Here is a 22,267-nt window from a genome sequence, read left to right on the forward strand (position 1 = left end):
GGCACTGCTACCGCCGGAATATAATAGAAGAGACCTTTCTTGCTAAAAGTTGTGTCCTGGCTATTGTGCCTAGCCAACCACTGTGTCTAACCGCCATATAATGTTATGGTTTATGACAGGCGTTGTGCCGGAAAAGCTGCATTCCTCTACCAGCCTTGGTGCAGTTCAGCATTGTATTTCCCCATTATCTCCACCAAAGTTTAAACTCTAACATACAACTGAAACTGTACTGCCACAGAAAATGTTTCCATTTCAGTAGTGTGGGAGGTAAGGAATGCAAACATGATTTTTGTGTGAGGAAATGTATACTTTTAACTGCTCTGACTGTTGCCCAGTATTTTGATTTGTTAAAATGGCAGAAGATAGAGAGGTAACTGTGATGATTTCAATTCCGGCCACAGACTTTTTTTTTTTTTGTCTCACCGTGTTTCCTTTGACTCCATACTGCTTGCAATCAAAGAAAAGCAAAAATGACAGACCAGACCAAACAAACATGCTGAGTACAGGAAGGTGTTAAAATAAACAAGGAGACATTGGTTAGAGCAGAACAAAATTTGACATAAATATGGACGGCACGCAGATGAGGACCTCACTGAGCTTTTTTTAGTATGCTCCTTATAGAAAAATATACATGATTTATAATAAAACTTTAATTTTGAGGGTATATTAAGTTAAGTTCTGTACAGTACCTAACTGTTCCTCTGGCTTTTTTGACACTTGCATCTAACAGGACTATTGAACCATATTGTCCATAATGAGAGGCAAAATACAAAACCATCAGTGGGATCGAGGCCAAGTTGTCAAACTCCATACAGATGATGGAATTAACGCATGAATGTACTGTCCACCAATCCAACCGTAAAGAAGAAGAAGAATTTAGTGTTTTTCTGTTGTTTTAGTGCTTAATGTATCTCAAAATGTACCTGAAAACCCAATGTTGGATGGTTGTCACTTTCTTAAAATAGAAGACACTTCGAGATTGATCTTCTTTACCATGGATACGTCATATGAAGTCTAAAAACAGCCTTCACACTAAAATAAAAAACAAGAAAACATGGGTATTTTTGCTCTAGACTTCCTGTTGTAGCTCAAGGATAAGCGCCAGGAAACACATGTCAAAGACTCTGAATCCTAGAGGTCACCAGTCGAGGTCATTAATTATTCAAAGCCCGTTTTAAAAGACATATGTGTTTGAATTAATCCACGGGGGAAATAAACTGCTATTAAACAGTCTGTTTATATATGGTCCATGTAGACTGACCTCCATATCTTTCCTTTGAGATGAGGCTCCATCACGTTCAAAGATAAAGGCTCTCATCTTCCTCACTGAATATTTAGATTTCAGTCAACCATTAAAGAAAGATACTGAGGCTTCCTACCACAATTAAAAAGTGTGAAGACATCAGTAAATGAGCATCATTTTAGTATCCAGTGGGGTGAGACAGTCATTATAGCTTGATGAAAAAAACCCCAGCATGTCTCAACCTTGACCCGTTCTGTCACCAAACCCCCCCCCCCCCCCCCCCTCCCTCCCAAACACCACCAGACACACACACCGAGTCCCCAAAAGATGCTTAAAGATAAAAGAGAATCGACCCGTCAGCCGTATGTACAGAGACTGGAGATCTGAAAGGAGAAAAGCCATGAAAAATGGATGAGAGAAGAAATCCACTTCACCTCCCCCCTGGAGACTGGCAAACCCCCCACAGCGCTTCTACTCATAATCCCTTCTCCTCCTGCACACACACACTCCTCTCTCTGTGCCTCACACACATGCATGTGGTGTATGCAAACAGGAAGACAAGGTAGGCACACACCACCCGAGGCCCTTTGGTAGGTAGTATTTGGGAGATACTACAGTTTGGTGCTATATTGGACTAATATTAGTCTTTAATGACATATTGTATGTTATCCACAGCTAATGTAACAAAGCACCGCCTCATAAAGCAGCCTAAAATCTAAAAATGACTATCTTTAGTTATTATATTGCTTTTTTTTGTTTGCTTAGATTTTTTAGGTAGGACTTTGGTCAATTAATTTTTTATGTGCAGGCCAAAACGTATCCTGTGGATCACTCTGGCTTAAGGAGATGCTTAACTAATTTAATTAGTCATGGATTTAATGGAGAGGCTCATATTAGTGAATCATTACGGTCTAAAAGCTTTTAAAGAGACATTTCCACTCTGAAAAGAAAGCAGATCTGGAGGAAGCACTGAATGATTTCGATTTTATGGACACGAAAAAAAAAAAACAATATAGAGCACAAAAATTGGTTATCAAACAGCATATTTCAAGGAGACTGAGAGTCTACAACCAGCTCTGTGAGGCTGTGCATCAGCAGCTAACAGGCACACAATGACGTTGCTAACATGCTGATATTTAACAGGGATAATGTTTACCATCTTCAAACAACGTTAGCATGCTAACATTGCTATTTAGCACTGAACAAGGTGTTTGATAATTAAACATTTGACCTGAAGTTAGCATTACATGAAGAGTTAAGGGATTACCAATCAATCTTTAGGAGAGCATCAATGTTTGTACCAAATTTGACAGAAATCCATTGAATAGTTGTTAAGACATTTCTCTCAAAGTAACAAATGTGAACCTCGTGGTGACAATAAAACTCAGGGGATGACCGAAGTTGAAGGGTAGATTGTCTGGCAACCATGGTGCCAATGGATCTTATATATATTTCACTGGATCAATACACATTTTTATCTGCTATTGGGTGTTAGAGGAACAGTCAGGGGATCATCAAGCCATTAGAAATCATCGTCTGAGGGCCATGAATGTCTGTACTGAATTTAGTGACTGTCCACCCAATAGTTGTTGAGATATTTCTCTAAAAAACTGAAATGTTCACTGCATGGTGGCACCAATCATGAATGTATTGTCATGAGAATCCATTCAGTCGTTGTGATATTTCAGTCTGGACCAAAGTGGTGTAGTGACAGATCAACATATCTCTAAATCACACTGCTACCATGGTTAAACCCCCCACACTGGTCAGACACTACAGAAGGCCCACACATGTCCACACATATATACTCTTACACATTGCGCCTTCACCACTCGAAGCCCTTTACCAGGTGTGATCCAACTTAAGGCACTCACATGTACTTGTGACAGCGTGTGAAATGTTGGCGGCTCAGGCTATCGGCAGTCTCCTTCAAGGCCTATCTGACGGCCTGGCAGTCGCCTGATGAGAAGGAGACAGAGACATGGAGGGAGGAGGGGGGGGGGGGCGGCTGTCACAGACACTTTGACTGACAGTTTCTCTCTTTTAGCCAAAAGGAAATGGAGTAGCAGGGATAGTATAGGAAAATTATTTTTTTCAGTCGTTGTTTTCGACACTAGTAGTCAGCATTACATTGTACGCACCACTGTCATGATCCAGTTTAAAGATGTTTAGTGGTTGACTGGTTGTAAAATACTGTAATTGTTGGTCTGGGTATTGGGATCCAGCTATAAAAAAAGGTATTATGTTTTCCTTCCCCTTCAAGCTGCCATTAGTTTCCATTTATAACCATACAGCATGTAAATCAACTTAAAACCTGATTGGTGAACATTGTTTATTTTTGTCATGTAGTTGCAATATTTCTGTAATGTAACCAAGAATATCATATTCACACCAGTCACCTTTTACAATGGCTTTTTATACCATGCAATGATTCAAATTAACAAGAAAAACACTCATGCTGTTCACTGTGATGGACTTCAATTATCTACACATTGATTCTTGTACCAGAGGAAAATGAAAAGAAATGTATGCTTGCAAGGTGAAAGAAAAAAACAAACACTTTGCTTTGAAAAAAATGGTTATCACTTTTAAAAGCTAAATGTGATCTAACATATGCAAACATACTGGTTTAGACCTTCAAATGTAAAACCGCAGTCACCACTGGCCACCTGTCAACAGGAACCTGATCACTTGACCGCGCTGTCAGGGGATGCAAATACCCTAAAGTAAGACAAAGTGCAAATGCTGGCATCTTGAAAGATTCCTACCAGGGCAGATAGGAAGAAGTACAATGTGAATTAAACAGGATACAGTAGAGACAAACTAAATATCAAGGTGTTAAAGCACTGAATATATTTACAAATGTCTTCAAAGGGAAACTATGAGCAGCATCAAACTCCATGTAGAAACTAACAAATTATAGAATATCAATTTATGAACAGCTGAAATGTGATATATAACATCTAATTCAAAATGTGCCCATCTAAATTCTTCATATTGGCAGTTTTTTTTAGGGAATCAGGTTAACTGGTGACTGATGCAAGCAGTAGAGGGCGCTCTAAACTACTGCAATACATGGGGTTGAACTGAGGAGAGCACCTTGGTAAAACTGCTGCTTTACAAAGTCTAGTCTTGTTACTGAGCAAGTGCTGCGTATAAGGTGCAGTTTGACTTATAAAAGCAAGTCATGCTACAGAAAAAAAGATATTTAGAAACATATTTATTTGCAAATAGGTTTACATATTTGGTAAATTAGTAATTATTGTAGTTTTTAACCTCATTATAATGAAAAGCAACTAGATAAACACATTAGGAGGCATTCAGAACCAGTTTTACATCCAGACTGGTAATACAAACTATAATCACATTATCATTATAATAACCCAATTACATGTCAGTCACCAGCCATTAGGCCACTTAAATTTAGGCAACATTCAGGAAAGATTTTGTCACAAATTATATTTTAATGCTTGGAATAAATGATCATCCAAAAAAAACAAACTGTCATTCAAATTCATCCCTGCGCCCATTTAAGACTATGATTAAATTCAAGACACCCCTTTTAAGGTCTTTATTTGAAATAATAGCCCCGGCTCATTATAATATCTTTGCGGGCGCGTTTAATTAAAGTGGACCCCTGCTTTTGTTTGCATGCTGTAATGCGGTTTGTTCAAATGAAGCTCAATAGAAAGCCTATATAATTCAAGTTTTGGGGAGGAGGACGAATAAGAGGAGGAGGAGGAGGTGGAGGAGGAGGAGGAGGGTTGCTGGGGGTATTATACTATTGTCCGCCCCTTAATCCGGTTGGCTCAGAGACTGCCCGCAGGCCAATTTGTAAGTGGTTTGCGGAGCTGCCAATCAAAGCAGACATCCTCTCCTCAGGCTGTGGCTACGAAACATCAGTTGCTGTGTGGAGAGATTTGACGGAGGGACACTCCTGTACATGGACCATCACTGCGCTGCAATCCGCCGCCTGCTCACACACACACGCATGTAATGCCTCGGTGAAATTCGGACGTAGAAAACACGCATGTGAACATTGTATTTTTGCATGTCAGAAGAGGAGGAACTAGTCGCCGGTTCCGCGGCTGTTTGTCTTTTTTATCGCTTCTCCCCCCCCCCTCCTATGTCACTCTAATTAATCGGAGGCATGTGGAATCGCACCGGGATTAGGAATTGCTTCCCAATAGTGTGCCTGCTGTTGACGTTATGGACGAAGGTAAGAAGGCTCCTCTTTCATTTGAAACAGGTCATTTTGATATTACGCACCGCATGCGTAAAATTAAAAAAAAATAATTAAATGTTTAAAATGAGCAATGTCAAAAGTTGGTGGGCGTGGGCAGATGTAGATTTGCTCTCCGGCGTTGCAAATTCGCATCACATTAATCGATAATTGAATTACGTAGCCGTCAGTTGTGGAGCATGTGATCACGTTACCATGACAAGGTTTGGAAGTCAGAGGAATTGAGCTATATACTCTCTCCATTTTGGTTACAATGCTGAGAGGTGTGTGCTTGTGTGTATGTGTGTGTGTGCGTGCGCGCGTGTGTGTGTGTGTGTGTGTGTTTTTTTTTTTATATTTAGGGAATGAGGCCTGAACCCTAACAAGAAGTTGTAAGTTGCATTGCATCAATTGGGCTGCTGCAGCGGTTCATTTTGCTCCCGTCTGAGAGTAACCTGATTGTCTGAAAGCCCCCCCCCACACACACACAAACCACCAGCACCTTCAAGCCTGCCAACTGTAGGGTATTCACGTGGTCCATTCATGGTGCAACAAATCTTTTTTTTTTTTAGGAATATCCACCTCCCATCTTTAAACGTCTTCTTTATTATGGGGTTTTAATTGAGCGTAATGTTTGGCCACTTGTCCATTTTTACGCACTGATTGAAGCAGCGTGTAGGCTTTTAATATGAGTGTATAAATAATGTTGCTCTTTTTAAAAATGTTGTTTCTAGGTGTCCCAGTCAACCGGCTATTTCGAGCTGCAGCTGATCTCTGTGGAGAATGTAAACGGCGAGTTGGCGGTAGGGGAGTGCTGCGACGGATCCAGGAGCTCCCAGGACCTGCGCTGCACCCGAGACGAGTGCGACACTTACTTCAAAGTGTGCCTGAAGGAGTACCAGGTGGAGGTCACCACCACCGGCCCCTGCAGGTTTGGGGCTGGATCTACGCAAGTTCTCGGTGGAAATACGATTTCTTTTAAAGGCGCAAAGAATAACCCCAACAAATTCGACGAGGCTGGCAAGATTTTGATCCCATTCCAGTTTGCGTGGCCGGTGAGTGTGATTCATTGCTTCAGTTATACCTTAAAGCAGGGTTTCCTGATCCCCTTCTCATCTGAGGAGAGCACAGCACTAAACCATGTTTAAAATTTGGTCCATCTTCTGGTGTATATTTGGGTGAACACATCATAAAACCATATATGGATGGTTTGGAGCCACTCTCCCATTCTGCATACATCCAATGCACTACATGTAGCAACACCTTTATGGATAAAAGTTAATACTTTTTGTCATCTTTGCAGTAAAAAGCTCTACAAGGGTTGACAGTAAGAAGCTGATATAAAAGGTGTGATTGTACTGCTGCTTTAATGTATAAAAGCTGATATTTATTAGAACAAATTGGTGCCAAAAACTCCTTGCCTTTGCAGAGGAGATGCACCCCTCGAAACAGGCTTCTTAGCAGCATCCTGTCCTTTTATAAGATTTGACACTTATCACGGTTAAACGACTGCATGCTTCACAAGGATCCGGTTGCAGCTACAGTGGTTCGCAGTGTCGTCTGGGTCATCTTTTAAAGTTGCCCTGATATATGAGGGTTGGCTTTGTTCCAGTCCACCAGCTTGCACCTGCCAAGGCCATGATAGAGTAATTAGACTGGGGGAAATGCTTTGATATGTAGACCCTACAGGGGGAACTCTGCTACTTCTCACATGGGAGAGACGGTTATGGCGACACTGTTTACCTGAGAACATGACATTTGCTGATTCATGAGGGCGTTAAGGGCAAATTCATATGATCCATCAAGTGATGTTTGGTAGATGTATGTTTTTAGGAATGGTTCTCACTGCTCAATGCTGCCAGTTTTGTGGGAAGTACCAGGAAAATCAGCTGCAAAAGTTGAACATAGTGTGTTTATCATAAACAATTATAATGGCTTAACTTATCTTTCATGTCACACACACAGGAGACATGTGTGATATCCTCTTTATACTAGAATGGCATGTACTGTATTTGGGAGCGTAGCCTGGTTTTATGTGATGGATGGATGCTCCCAATTAATTCTCTATAATGACGTGAATGAGTGACATGCTGCGAGTGTGAAGCATGCCTTCAGCTGAAGTGAATGGTGCCTGCGGGCAATGGTTTTGGTAATGCTGGCCGTACACCTCTCTACACCCCCCCCCCCCCCCCCCCCCCCCTTTTCTGCACCCCACAGCTTCCCCTCTCCTGCTGTGGGTGCCAGGTGGCCCCTGGTGGCCCCTCCAGGGCAATTAAGCTCGTCTGACTGTAGATGAGTGATAGCTGGTGGATTAGTTACGTGAATAACTTGTGCATGTTTCGACTGCCACACTGTTAAAAAAATGCTTGTACAGTAGCACTGAACATGCTTTTAGTTTTTTTATTTTAGGGATGCACTTGTGGTGTTTGATGACATCATGCTGTTGAGTCTGTTTTAATGTAATGTTTTCATTTAGATTTTTACTTAGTGGTCGTGCTGTAGTTTGTTAAAGGAACTGGACTATTGTACAAACCACCACATTGTATTTTACAGTAGAGCTGGAGTGATTGGTTTGATTTTTTTTTTTGAAAATTGAGCAGTAAAAGGTTGAAGTAAACTATATCTGTGTGCTAGGATATGTGTTGTGGTCTTTTGTGTAAGACCTCATGGGTCAGGTTTTGTCTTTGTGTACTTAATGATTTCAGGTTTTCCCACAGCCATTAGAGGCGGTCCACCTTTAGTCAACCAACAGCTGCCTGTGTTGACAATTTAAAGCTTCAGGGTAAAATGGCAAAGGTGTGATTTCACCCAGTAAAGGACATATGCTATCTTTAATGAGTAAGACTATTGTGTAGACCATCAGGTGTTGAAGTGGGTGCAACACATAACATGTTAGCTAATACATTTTCTGGATTTAATTTGAAATGACAAGCATAGAAGATCACACATCTAACAATCACCAACACATCAGATATGGAGCTCTGGGAGTCTCTTTATTCAAAGCATTGACTGACACCTCAAGGCAGAGGTGAAGAGGGTTATTCTGGTGTGTTGTCTTTCTGTTAAGTGGTCCGGGCTGATAACGGTGCACTATTCCAGTGCCAGATGTCACAACGAGCCGGAGGGGTCACTAGCTGTGGCGTTGTCGAAGAAACAAAGATTCAGTGTACTATATGGCTGTGTCATCTGGCCAACTGCCCATTTTAAGTCCAATGGAAACCAATGTGGGCTTTACTCTTGTCATCCCCGAACCTGGCTTCAGCAGTCTTAAAATGAAAGTCATGCATTATTTCATAATTATTTTGCATAAAGTGTTTTGAGATGTATTATGTTATTAAGAGCTGTAAAAATTTGTATTAGGTGCCAAAAATCACGAGACATGCAGTCTATATGTGTCATTTTCCTGAGAAAACGTATGTTTCTGATCAATTCTGGTGTACATGGCAGCTTAGTTGTGCCAGTCTTTGCAAGTTAGTTGACTTGAAAGTTCGACTCAGGACTGTAAGACTCTTTATTTTTACCAAATGTTCTCAAGAAGTTCAGCTTTGAAGGCATATGTGTTCTTCCAAGATCAAAGCAGTCCATATTGAACCATTTTCCTATAAAAATCAGACACACGCAGTGATTTTTAAATTGACCTTGAAATGCTGAGATGTGAAAAATACTCTTTGGAGCCTCAAATTAAATTTTCTGAATTGACACTCGAGCCTGTTCTCAAAGAACACTTTTCATCTCCCTGTCTAGTTGTGGTGCAGTTGGGCCGTGACAATGAAAATCATCCCACGTTTCTGGGAAGAGCTGCTTATTCTGTGAAGAGAGGGAGAGGGGGAGAGGGAGGGAGAGGGAGAGGGAGAGAGAGATGCTGGTTCAGTTATCATCACACCAGTGTGATGCACTTGCTAATGGCTGATTTTACTCAGATTGCATGATGCATATCCATTCTTTGGAAATCTTCCAATGATTCTTAGTGATGGATTTTCTTGCCAGCAGGCCAGTAAAGAGACTGACTGACTGATGCTGCTGCCACCCCTGAGCTCAGCCTACACTCAGTCTTCCTTTACATGTTTGAATTTACAGTAAATGCACTATGCTAGTGGAGGGTTCTCTGCTTATGGGTTTGAATATTTTGTTAAGCTGTTATTTGCTTTGTATTTCACTCATTTTAATTATTTTAAGCAAAGGAAATGTATTTGAAATGGGAGTTTTTAGCCACAGTGAGAAAGACAGGAGATTTCAGCGAACTTAAAGAATGTACTAGCTTGAGTATTTACTCTTGAAATAAATGAGCATAACTGCCGGAATAATTGTGTTAACTAGTCATTATTTTTCTCCTCTAATGCTTTAGTCTACCGGCTTCACACTTGTATTTAGGTTTTAAGGAATAGTTTATTTTGGGAAATAAATCGTATTTGCTTTCTTTCTTTGAAAGTAGTGTGGAACTTTATTAGCCTAGCTTAGCGTAAAGGCTAGAAAATGGGGAAACAGCTAGCCTTGTTCTCTCCAAAGTTTGAAACTACCCCTACCAATACCTCCTAAAACTCACTGAATCTTTTTTTTTTTAACCCACACATAATAAAGAGAAATGTCAAAACAATTTGTGGTTTAAGGGGGAGCATGCTGTAACTATATCTAGGTAAATATTAGCCAACATTCAGATTATATTTGGCAACTTGTTTGTAGTTACTGGAAATGCAGCACAGAAGTCGTGTGTGGATGGATACGCTGTTGTTCGGCAAGAAATAGTTACAGCGTTAAACTCCTCTAAAATGATGAATGGTTTTTACATTTCTGTAAATGTATTAAATGAAACAGACAAGATGCATTTGGTATAGTAGGTTAGGTTTTGGTGGGCTTATTCATTTTTGGGTCAAAGCCAGGCTAGCTGTTTCACCGTTTCCTGTCTTTATGCTAAGCTAAGCTAACCACATCCTTGCTCCAGCTCTGTATTCATCATACAGACACAACAAGAAAAAAGTAAGAAATATATATGTTAAAATGTTGAACTATTAGAGCTGCAATGATAAGTAATTCAATCAGTCAATTGTCAGAAAATTAATCTGGATAATTGTCAAGCAAAGTTGTAAAATATTTGATGGTTTGAACATTTGAGTTTTTCCTTTTCATATATAATAGTAAATTGAATATCTAAACATTTTAGACTGTTATTCAGACAAAAGAAGTTTAAAGAGGCTTCTGTGACATTGTGAATATCATTTTGTAACATTTCATAGACTAAACGATTGATCGACTAATAAGAAATGAATCTGATTTAATTGGTAATGAAAATAACCATTAGTTGCAGCCCTTTTTAAAGTCACCAGTATCCTTATGGAACAGACGTCAAACACTCGGTTGAGCAGCCAGCTGACCAAGTTAAGGCCTCGTTTGACCGTCTGATTGAGTTTCCATTTTGTTGGCCCATGCTGTGTCTGCACTTTAGCCGAGAGAGCAAGAGGGAGAGAGACACGTCTTACTTCCATTTGATCACTAATGAAATTGCCGGTGGAATTTCTCTGCCCCTCCCTGTCCCTCCCCACCCCCCAGCTACATCAGCCGGACGTCCGTTTGATGTGAGCCTGCTGTAACTGTATCTGTCTGAACTTGGATATGTATGAGAGCTCCTTTCTCACTCGGCTAGTAAATGGATGCATGTAGTTAGCCAGATCTGTAGTTGATCTGCAGCAGCCACCGACTACATTAAGATTAAGAAGCTTAATGGTTGTTTAAGGAGCTTGAGGAGTTATAAATGACATACTTTCTCAAAAAATACTCAGTCATGGCAATTTTAAATATCTTTATCAAGGGATGTAAAGTGCGTCAAGTTGGTTTGTTTTGGTCTACTGCTCATGCACGCCCTTCTGTGTCTCATTCACATTAAAATGATATCTCAATCTGCACAGACTTGCTTAAAGCCCCCCTCAAATGTTTTTCTTCTTGTTCATACAGTTGGATAATTAAGCTTCACTGTGCTGAATGATGTATGTGCAGAGTTTGACACAAGAAGGCTGTTTTCACTTTCATCTACTGAAAGTGGAAAGTTTCCCTTAGCTCACTGAAAATCTAAATTAAAGGGACGAGCCTACGAGCATGATTTGTGACATCACAACTAGTGTGGAACCAATCTCGGTTCAGTATTCAATTTACAAAAGTGAGATGTGGAAACTTGAAGCCTCAAGTGCAGAGAATGGACTTTACAGTGAAGTAAAATACATCTTGTGTCCAGCAGGAACATTTTAGAAATAAGAAATAATTGCATATTTATAGAATTTCTTAATGAATGAGAAGAGGTAGAAGCCATTTAAAGGATTTTAACAAGATACTTTTTTTTTTTTTGGTGGAAAAAAACCCTAACCCTAACCCTGACACAAATTATTAGTCAAAATAGAGTATTTTATATACATCTTAAAACATGTCTGGAGGGGATCTTCGAGATTGTTTTTACTGGAACAAATCCAAATAATTTGAATGGTTTTGGCTCACTGCTCTGGCTCGCCACGTGCAACTCATTCGCACGCAGTGTTATTGTCATGCTTTTTTGTGCTACTGTCAGGCATGTATACTCCTGGCATTAAGTCAAGTACAAGTGCTATAAGTTCTTGGAGTGCGTGTGTGGGACCACCCAAGTCTGACACAAAGATCTACCTTCAAAGTTGTTCTAGTATTAAATCCATTTATGCCTTTTTTGAAATCTGGAACAATCTTAAATAACTTCCAAGAATCACTGTGATTTGGAATGGGTGGGTGGATGTGTGTGTTAAGGGTTCAGTATTCTTGGACCGAACCGGTTTGTACAATGTGCTGTTCGTCCTGTTCAGAAGACGACAGTGTTTAGGCCACTTTCGAACAGACACGCAGAAAGTCTATCATAACCTCCTCCTGGCTGCTTCACACTGCTTCTCTGATCTCTCTACAAAAGTTCTGTCCTTTTTAGATGTCTTTTTTGTCTTAACAACGTATTGTATAAATGGGAATAATGGTGAACACATTGGGACAGTCTTTCGTCAAGGCTTTCGTAGTGTTTCGCCCTGTTGTAAATGCAAAAAGTCGTGAAAGTAGCTGTCTGAAGCATGAAAAATGAGGGCTTGAGATTCAAGTTGAAGTTCAACACTGGCTTAATTTCTCAATTTAGCACACCTGGCCAGTCAGTGCGTGAAGTGAGTCAGATAGTTGGTTTCCAAAAAGTTGCAAGAACTGACTCTTGGGGTCTCATTTTTGACTTCGGAAAGATTTCAGTGGAAAGGCTGACTGACTATCCAGCCCTTAGTTTGCAGGGATATGTGACATGGATGACCTTTGCTGTAATGGGGATATTGTCCTTCTATAGATTTAAGAATACAGTTATTTGAATGTGCTAAATGTTGCAGAAAATCTATTTTTTGTGCTGAAGTAGCTAAGAACATTCACCAGTATCATCCACCCTGTATGTTGATCCAGGCAGCAATTTAGCATGAATGACAGAAAGTTGGTCCAGAGCTCTGTCTTCAGGTAGGACTTTTTTTCTATTTGATTTACATGTTCATAAATACATCAGGCTTGGATGCTTATTTAGTGTCAAATGTTCAAATGGTAACAAAAGACAACCAACAGGGTGCTTGTTTTTAAGCTCTTTTTCATATGTGTGCAAGCTGTACCCTTTGAGATTTTACTAAATTACGGAAATTTCCACAAAAGCGTATCAAGTCAGCTGTCTCTGTCTCGTGTTATTGTTGTTTCTGGTTGTCTTCCATGCTAACGCTTGCACTTCGTGCTAATGAGAAAACAAGATCTGAGCTCTGTGTGAAAGGGGGGGGGGCGAAATAAGAATTGGGACACTGTACAGACACAGTGTAATGCTTAATATTAGAAAGAAGTAGGACAGATGCTTTAGTAGTGGCTTTAGTGTGTATTTCCCCCTTCCTCCCTCTCCTCTCATCTCAGCCTGAGACAGCAGTTAAGTAGCTATATTTCGGATGAATACACACTCACAGTACCAAAGGCTAACAGCGGCCGCCGTGGTTCGCCACACCTGATACAGAGCTTGTCAGAGCTGTTGCTAGGAGACGGCTACATAGGCCTCTAGTAAACAATTATCCTTCCTTGCTGTGACTCCCTCCCCCATCCATCCTCTTTTGTGGTAAAGCCACTCACACGAGTCTCACCTGTGATTCAGCCCAGATCTGTATTGATTATGCAATTAGTCAGTCAGCCAGAACTCCCAAGGTGAAATGTCAGCTTTTTTCCAAGAGCCCTCTGTTCTCCAAAAGTGCTGCTTAGGCTCTATAAATGTATTTCAGCCATTTTTGATTTCTCCAGATTGTTTTCAGCTCCCTAATTAAGCAACATGTGAGAGGGATCCTCTGGGATGAACTGTGGTTAGGGTTAGCGTGCGAGACAGAAACAGAGGTGATAGCTTCGATAAGAAAGCTCATGCTTCAGTTACAAGACTGTATGAAACATGTCTGAACTTATTATTGTGGTACACCTCCTTCCAAGATTTCTATTTTTTTATTGTTCAGATTTTAGGTTTTATATGAAAAACATGTTCAAATTTGTTTTTTCACGACTGATAAGTTATTAAAATTGCCTCTTTATTACATGAAGCCATAAAGAAATTAGAGCCAATATTGGCCTATCGCAGATATATATCAGTATCGGCCTATATGTTGCCCGATATGCACTGATATTTAAAAAAAAAAAAAAAAGTTTAAAGTTATGTAGGCAATATTTTATGTATATTTGATCCTCTCTTAATTCAAGTTTAATATATGTACATATGTTTTTTATTGTATGTGTTTTTATTTATTTATAGTCATTTATAATTATTAAATTCTGAGTTTCCGATCTTTGTCATTCGTGTTATGTGATAATAGAAATTATTACTCATGAAGCATAGGAGACATTTTGGCTTCTTATTCTGGGGCTCTACTGGAATATCTCTGCATAATTAACAGTCATTAGTCAAAAATAACTCATTTTTATTATCTTATACTGGTTCTTTATGTAGCCCATTAGTTCAGCCTATGTCTGAAACAGGCCGTTTTAGCTCCTGTCTCTTTAAGGCCCCCTTTCACTCATTAACTTATTAACTTTCACTCATTATTAGCTTCGCAAACAACAGTAGTAGGATTTCACTTCCTTTTTTAAATATTTTACTCCATCCTACGCTTTTTTTGTGCAATCACATCAGTCATTGCAATAAGATGAGACAATTAGAAATGGCAGCTGTTACACTTATTGTCTCTCATATCCCACAGTATGTGTGTAGTAAGAAGGTAACGGAATTGAAATAATCATCATCACTCCTGCCCTGATTTCTCCTTAACCAGGCCCTCCCCTTCAGACACTGCACATTGTGTTTTACAAGTCTTACGTACCGCTGCCTGTCGTCAGAGACTTTTACAAGTCTGACATCTGTGTTGTCACTTTGCTCATCAACAAAGATGCAGTGTAGTATTGACTGTGTGATATGGACAGCTGCCCTGTGGAAGCCCTCTGTCATCGCCATCTGACTCTGACTACATTCTTAATATTAAATGGATCTGTGTTACGGTGTGGAGGAGGAGGCTGCAGGGATTTCCTCTGAGAACATTTTGTTTTGTTGATTCTAGGATCTCACAAGAAGGTACACAAGTGGATTTTGTATTGTCTAAGTGGTAAATAACTGCTTTTAGGGTTCATAGCATTGAAAGGCTGCCTCAGGAGGATGTTTTTAGTTTGTATTGGGTCCTTGAGGTTGGACATATCAGTCCAGTGATGAATCTTGTTTTTTTTGTTGTTGTTGGGGGCGAGGAGGGGTCAATGAATCAGCTGTTTTGTTGAAGAATCTGCATCTCATTACTGGCTTTAGGTATTTTCACTGTTTTTCATAAAGGTTGGTCAAGTTTCGCAACATCAAATCAAATTCTTTATATATATATTTCCATTTTTGACTTTCTGTGATCTTGTGAAAGGTTTATTAGCACTGCTCCATGTGTCAGCAGTTCAAGTGACTTTCTACTAATTTTGGGCACATTTCTGCCTGTGCCAAAATGCACCAGTTTCCCTGTGCAACTGTCCTCCTTACCTAGTTAGCTTGCGAAGCTGCCAGTCCATCCTATATCTGGTTGTTCATTTAGTTCAACAGTTGTTCTGAGGTTAGGCATTTACAACTCCAACTTAGTGTCTTTTTAGCCTTCCAGCTAACCAGCAGCTATCACAATACAGTAATCACAAATTTTTAAGTATCTATTTTTAGATGAAAGCGATGGTGAATTGATGCCAGCAATTCATGATAGCGTGCCCCCCCCAGCCCCCCACTGAGGCATTCAAAAGCAAAATGGATGTGACGTATCCTGTAGCCACAGTGTATGGAAATAGACTCTCTATTCTTGCTCAGGTCGATGGCTAAGTGCAAACCATCATGCACCAAGTGGCTTCATCATTTTTGAATGTGTAAACCAGCACTCAGAGTGGTTATGGGCTGTCATGGAAACCGTCCCAACAGAAATACAATGCACTTCTTATAGTAAGTTGGATGTAGCTTAACAGCCAGTTCAAGAAAGGAAGTCTGTGGGGCTATTGTCACATTTATATTATAGTTTCAGTAGAGCTATTAAAACAGGTGCATGATGAACTTGTGTAAAGTAGCTGAGGAACTATACCAAATAGCCACAGTACTGTATCCTCTGCAGGGAAACCCACAATGTGTCAATAAGGTCAATGCAGGGAACATGCTCCCACTTTTACGCAAAATGAAGCAAACAGATTTAAGTTGCAGATAACTTTGATAAGATTTGTATAGATTCTGTATTTTGAAGCTGATCACATGTGTTGACTGGTATAGCAAAAATGATGTTCATTAGGAGTCTGTTGGTTGTGATGTTGCAGGTGTTTCTGTGGGTGCATTCATAAGTATGTCAAGGATGCCTGCCTGAGTAAGTTCATCTCTGTAATATCTGAGGCCCAAATTAATCCGATGTTAGGCCTAGACAATAAAACCATAGCGATATGCAAAAAAATGGTTCAATGGAACTTCATGGCGGTTTGCAGTAAATGTAAAACACCATGAAGACGCATAACAAATGTGCAAAGTTTGGTTGACTGGACAAACCAAGACCAAGTGTACTTCCTTCCTGGCTCATAAACAGTCTATCATATCCCTTGATAATGGAGCGTGCTACATACAAACACCCAACCATTTAACAGGTATGTTGTTGATAATTGTTGATTTGAAAAAGAAAATAAGAGCTCCTAGTATGGCAGTTTTTTGGTTTAAGTTCAGCCTTTTCATCCTGCTCTGTATTAAAAAAAGAGGCCTTAAAAATTATATTATAAGTATTTTATCGTGATACATTTTTCCGCTACATGGCCCTGCACTAGCTTTGCAGGAATCAAATGTGTTGGGATTATTTTGTCTAAAGTACTTTTGGGGGCATTATATGCATTTATTAAATTGCTGACAATAGAGAGATGACAGGAAATGAAGAGGAACGTGCAATGCAACAACATTGGACTTAACACGGACTTAAACTGGGTACTTTGTGGGTTGAGTTTGGTGACTTGAAGGAACCCCTGGGACACCTGTACCGGACACATCAATATTTAAGTTTAATTTGCCACAGAGTTGATTTGGCAGGAAATCTGTCTGATTATCCTGGAGCACAACAGAAGATTACCTTTTAAATTAAGGCCAGTAACTCTGACAGGTGCAGCATTGTAAGAGCACAGTTCAAACATCTTAACTCACTCTTTAAAAATGCATATGGACTGCTGTTAGGCGGGTTCGGAGATTGCGGACAACATCTTGTTTATCTGGAATAATGATTCAGCTTCCAGTAAATGACTGATGAAGCAGCAGCTACGTCAGGTATCGAGCACATGTGGCGTAACTCTCAGGTGCATTAGTGAGCAGTTGTGAGTTGTGTCTCAGCATGTGTGTGTGTGTATTTCCATTGTAGCTCGGCATTGATTCGTCTGTTGTAAAGTAGCGTGTTGCCGTGGCCCACCGCGTCCCCTGCCTCTTGTTAAATGAATGGTGTGCAGGTGCTAGGGGCTCCTTGCGGGGGTAATTAAAGCATGTCATTACACGGGCAGTTAAATTGTCACTGTACTGTTGAACCTGTTTGAAATGATAATGGGGCTCGGCTGGAGGCGGTGCTGTATCGCTCTCCAGTCAGGCGCCCTGTTGCTTTGGATCAGGAATTAGCCCGTTAATGTTTCTGAAGCACGTCTGTTGCTTTAGTACTTCTTAGACGACTTCTTCTTCGGGCAAATTAACACCTGATTATTTACTTGAGAGATATCCAAGAGCGCAGCAGAGTTGAGCTTTGGCACATGATGATGCACAAGAAAGCTGACTTACCTTTTTAGTGATTTAAAAACTACTTTTGAAGCTTTTTATCATGCAATTTTTTACTGATACTTCCATTTTCTCCATCTCTAACCACTCTACAGTAAGTAAATACGTGGGCATATTTATGATATCTATGTCCAGTCATTCCCATTTTTCAAGCGTGCGTGCGTCGGTGTTTGTTTAACGTGTCGCATAGTCTCGGATCACGCTGGTTAATTAGCACCGGGAGGGGAGGGGTTTGTTGTATTGGAAGTGCATGGCTAATGACCCTGTTGGCATAGTAGCAGCATGCTCAATGGGCCGTGTGTGTGTGTGCACAGCCGGCGTACACCAGCCAGCCAAAATGCCTTGCCTTCAGTGCGACATCTCTTGGCACACGACTTTGGCAGGCGACTTGCACGCAGAGCTTCGCAGTCCTCCACCTCTCTACACCAGCAGACATATGACTGTTAGAGAGAGAGTGTGTAACCTGCTTTCTCAAGCCCTCATTTTAGTCGTAGGAGTGTACATTAAAAATGTCTTTTTAAAATTCCTTGAGTCTCAGGTCAGTGGTGCCTTACTTCTCTTGTGGACCTGGCACATGGCGTCAAGTAGGACAGGGTTTAGTTTAGCACATAATTGCAGACATTTTCCTTTGTATATGTTTGTGGAAAGAGGTTGGCACACTGGTTGGAGGTTGTCTAGTTCTTAAGAAGCATCACAGACCTCTTCATGTTTAATTCTGAGTTGGGACGCAACTTACTGTAAGTGCAAGGCAGTATTGTACAAGAGGAAGTATCTTGATATCTTGATGGTACTTGTTGATTACCAATATTTGGATCGAAGGGCTTGACAGGACTTTCTTGTTTGTGAAGTTGATGTTCCAGGTTGCGGACTGTAACATCAATTAGCCAATCATCAGAAAATGGATTAACCACACTTTTTTTGATTAGTTGATAGTTTTAATAATTGATTGAGTAAAAACACCAACAATTTACAGGTTCTGCTTCTTCTGTTTTTGTGTCATTGTAAAATAAATAGCTTTTTAGTTTTTGACTAGTAGTTGGACAAAATGAGAAATTTGAAGACATCACCTTGGACTCAATTTTCAGGCATTTTATCGACTTCGAAAAAAACACCTGGTCACAAATATATTTTTGTTGCAGCCCTACATGAGTCCTTAAGAGGTTTACATTGACACTTTTGATCAAAGTGTTGGGACATCACCTGGAGCTCAAATTTTGTCCAATTGCAGCTCAGGGAAAAACAAAGACATGTTCAGTGTGACTTTCCGCGAGAGTCAAAAACCATCCATCTTGTACATCTCTGGTTGCCAACATCATCGCCACATTTGCAAGGATTTTACCACTGGAGGTTCCTCATCTCTGAACCTCTGATCAGATTCAGGAGCTAGACTCATTCACTGACCAGGCAGGATGTCGGTTTCACACATATACATCTACTTTTTACCTTTAAATACAAGAAGAAGCTGCTACTACTACTCCCCACCAACCCCCAAACCCCTACAAGCTCCTCTCCAGTGTGAAACCGCATGGGTCTGCTGTGTCCCATCACTAATGACCCTTATTCATTAAGAGTTAATCATACCAAAATCTTTCATTTCCAGTTAGTCCTAATGACTACTTAGAATAGAAGATGCAGCACATAGCGTATAGGACTATTTTCAGTGTATTCTTCTTCCATTTTCGGGTGGATTTTATCCATTTATGCCCATAATGATGATAATTATTCATCCGTATTTTCAGCACTAGTTTCTAAGACAAGATACATCATGTGCTTTTGTGTCCAACCCGGCCTTTCTATGTGGTGTAGCGCAGTGCCCTCACTAGAATAGTGTAGACTCAGCCCTAGTAAAACCAAAAGCTGGGATTGACATCACAGATTAATGAAGATTACATGCAGCGATTACTGGCCATGGGATGAATCGTGATGACCTCATGTCCCATCAGAAGGCAATAAATCAGGAAATGTCAGTGGAGAACTCTCCGTGGAGGAGCTGGGAACAGGGAGGTGGGCATCCAGGTCACCTCTAAATGACATGGGAAGCAGAAATAGCTTGAAGTTACCAAGGGTTTTTTTAAATTATTTTTTAAAATACATTGGAGTTTGTTGCATGAAAATCAAAAGAAACCAGCCACTTTGGAATAACTCTCAAAGCTCAATCTAACATTCCAGATCCGAAACTCGGCATCTCGCACAGGATTACACACCAAGGCCCCGGATCTCACATTCTTAGTATTCTTCGAATGCAAAACCCTGCACGCCAACCCCTGCATGCAGAGCGCTGACCCCATCTTTTGAAAAAGAAGCGTGCAAGATCCCATGCTTAGTGACCCCCAACCTGCCCCGGCTTCCACTTCCCACTGCCAACTCTCTGTGTCTCTTCCCTACCCTCCACCCATCCCCATTTTATTTAAATGGCCAACTCATCCACTCACCCATCCAGCCCTCATCTGGCGTGGGAACCTACACCTGTGGCTCTCCCCAGACATCACCACTACCACATTCTCTGCCTTCATTAGTAGAGAGTCGAACCCTTTTTTGTGAGCAGTTTGAAAGACTACCTGGCATCAAGCGATGATTGTTTTAGTTAGGGGTTGGGTTTTTTTTTTTTAACATCATGCAATGCATAGATGGTGTTACATCATTTCAAAGCATATACAGATTCACATAGTACATGACACATAAACATTACATTTTTATTCATTTATTTTTTTACGCCATGCCCCCCCTTCTTGACTTGAAAACTAGGATTTCTCTGAGTAAATCCTCTAATCCATTAGGGGAAGGGCCGGGTAGGGTTTTGGAGATTTGACTGACAGTGGATGCTTCACAGTCTCAGATGAAGTATTTGACACAGTCATATACATATATACACGTTTTTATATGAGTTGAGGATTATTGAAAACATTTTTTTTAAAGTTGAATGGATGATCAGGACTTGTGCGAGAACCACTGGCAGCCCTTTTTTTTTTTTTTTTTTGACTTCACCCGTGCAACAGTCCTGCCCAGGCTCAGTAGCACACATGCTGACACTAATTGTCCTCGTGCTGACTGTGTCTCTTCGTGGACAATGGTTTTGATTGGGATGGGGGTGAGTTACGGTGTTGGGACAAGGGTCTTTGTTCAGTAGCCTTTCCCCCTTCCCTCCCCCCACTCCTCCCCTTTATCCCCCTGCCCATCCATCTATCTTGTTCCAACCATTTGGGCAGCTGTCACTTAATCCAGCTAATCACAGACTGGGATGGTCTGTGGGAAACCAGACTAGTCCGTGGCTTTGCTCTTGCCCCCGACACACACACACTCACACACATGCACACCCACACACACACACTCTCTCACACACACAAACACTGACTCAGGGGACTATTTACTCAAACTTTTACAACACACAGGCATGCATTTCAGGCGAACCCAAAAGGCGCAGGTCACAACGCGGCCACCTGTTCTTTCATTTGATCTTTTGATTCTGTCTAATGACGAGTGTTCTGTCCAATAAGAGGACACTCACATAGTCTCACGAACCAGTTGAAGCGCCACCGAAGATCTCCTGTCACTAATGCATGCACTGCCACTCGCAGTTCCTCTTGTATGCATCGGCATACGCACCCACCCACCCACATGCTCAGACTGGGGCAGCCAGCCCACCCTTTTGTGGTAGTGGGAGGGTGGGGGGGGGGATGGGTGGAAAAGGTCAGAAGCCGAGCTACATGTCGTGGGATGATCCACGTTCATGTCAAATAATCCATCTTTGAGGCCGCATCTGTTGTGCGTCTGCGGTTGGACAGGTTGGCAGAGCTTCCGGCAACAGCAGCACGAGCGTCGCCCGCCGACCGCCATATTTCACCGAAACCCCCCAGACCCTGCTCTTTCTTCCTTCTACACCTCTCCTGTAACTACAGCGTTTCTTCGACTCCCTCAGCAGCTCATACAGCTGTACCCCCCCCCCCCCCCATCCCACACACCCGTGTCCAAACTCCGACCCCAGCCCTTTAGCTCACCCCTCTCCCGTCATCTTCCATCCTCTTCTCTTGTCACCCGTGGTCTTCCACAATAACACTCCCCTCCCCTTCCTCCCGCCACCACCCACAGCCAGACAAGCCCACTTAATCCCACAGCCCAGCAGCAACCAGCCTACCAGCTTGTTGGTCCTCTAGATCAACAACACAGACTGACACACACACACACACACACACACACACACACACACACACACACACACACACGTTTTACAGTCCCCCCCCCCTGCCCCTTCCCTGTGATTTCTCTTTCTTCCTTCATTCAACCAAGTACAAGTCCCTCAAATACTCGCCTTATGCTTCTTCTTTTTTTCTTCCTCCCCTCCCTCACCCCTCAGGGTTGAAGTCCTATAAGTGAAATTACAGTAGAGGTCACAGCAGTCACTCTGTGGCTACTACAACTGTCAGTAGTGGTGACGTAATGAGTGCTATTTAGGTCAGCTGGTTGCCTAGCAGTTTGCCCTGCAGCACAC

At 41.3% G+C, this 22,267-nt stretch overlaps 1 protein-coding gene across 2 annotated transcripts in view; it reads left to right on the forward strand.

Moving 5' to 3' along the window:
• Positions 1-5,227: 5,227 nt before the first annotated feature.
• Positions 5,228-22,267, forward strand: part of jag2b (jagged canonical Notch ligand 2b) — a 47,979-nt gene continuing 30,939 nt past the window's right edge. For both annotated transcript variants that reach the window (XM_062436794.1, XM_062436795.1), the window contains exons 1-2: positions 5,228-5,462; positions 6,200-6,520. In XM_062436794.1, the coding sequence (XP_062292778.1) occupies positions 5,394-5,462; positions 6,200-6,520 (390 nt within the window). In that variant the 5' untranslated portion in view covers positions 5,228-5,393. The remainder of the gene's footprint in view (positions 5,463-6,199; positions 6,521-22,267) is intronic.

Source organism: Scomber scombrus, chromosome 17 (assembly GCF_963691925.1).
Source record: "Scomber scombrus chromosome 17, fScoSco1.1, whole genome shotgun sequence".
Classification (NCBI taxonomy): domain Eukaryota; kingdom Metazoa; phylum Chordata; class Actinopteri; order Scombriformes; family Scombridae; genus Scomber; species Scomber scombrus.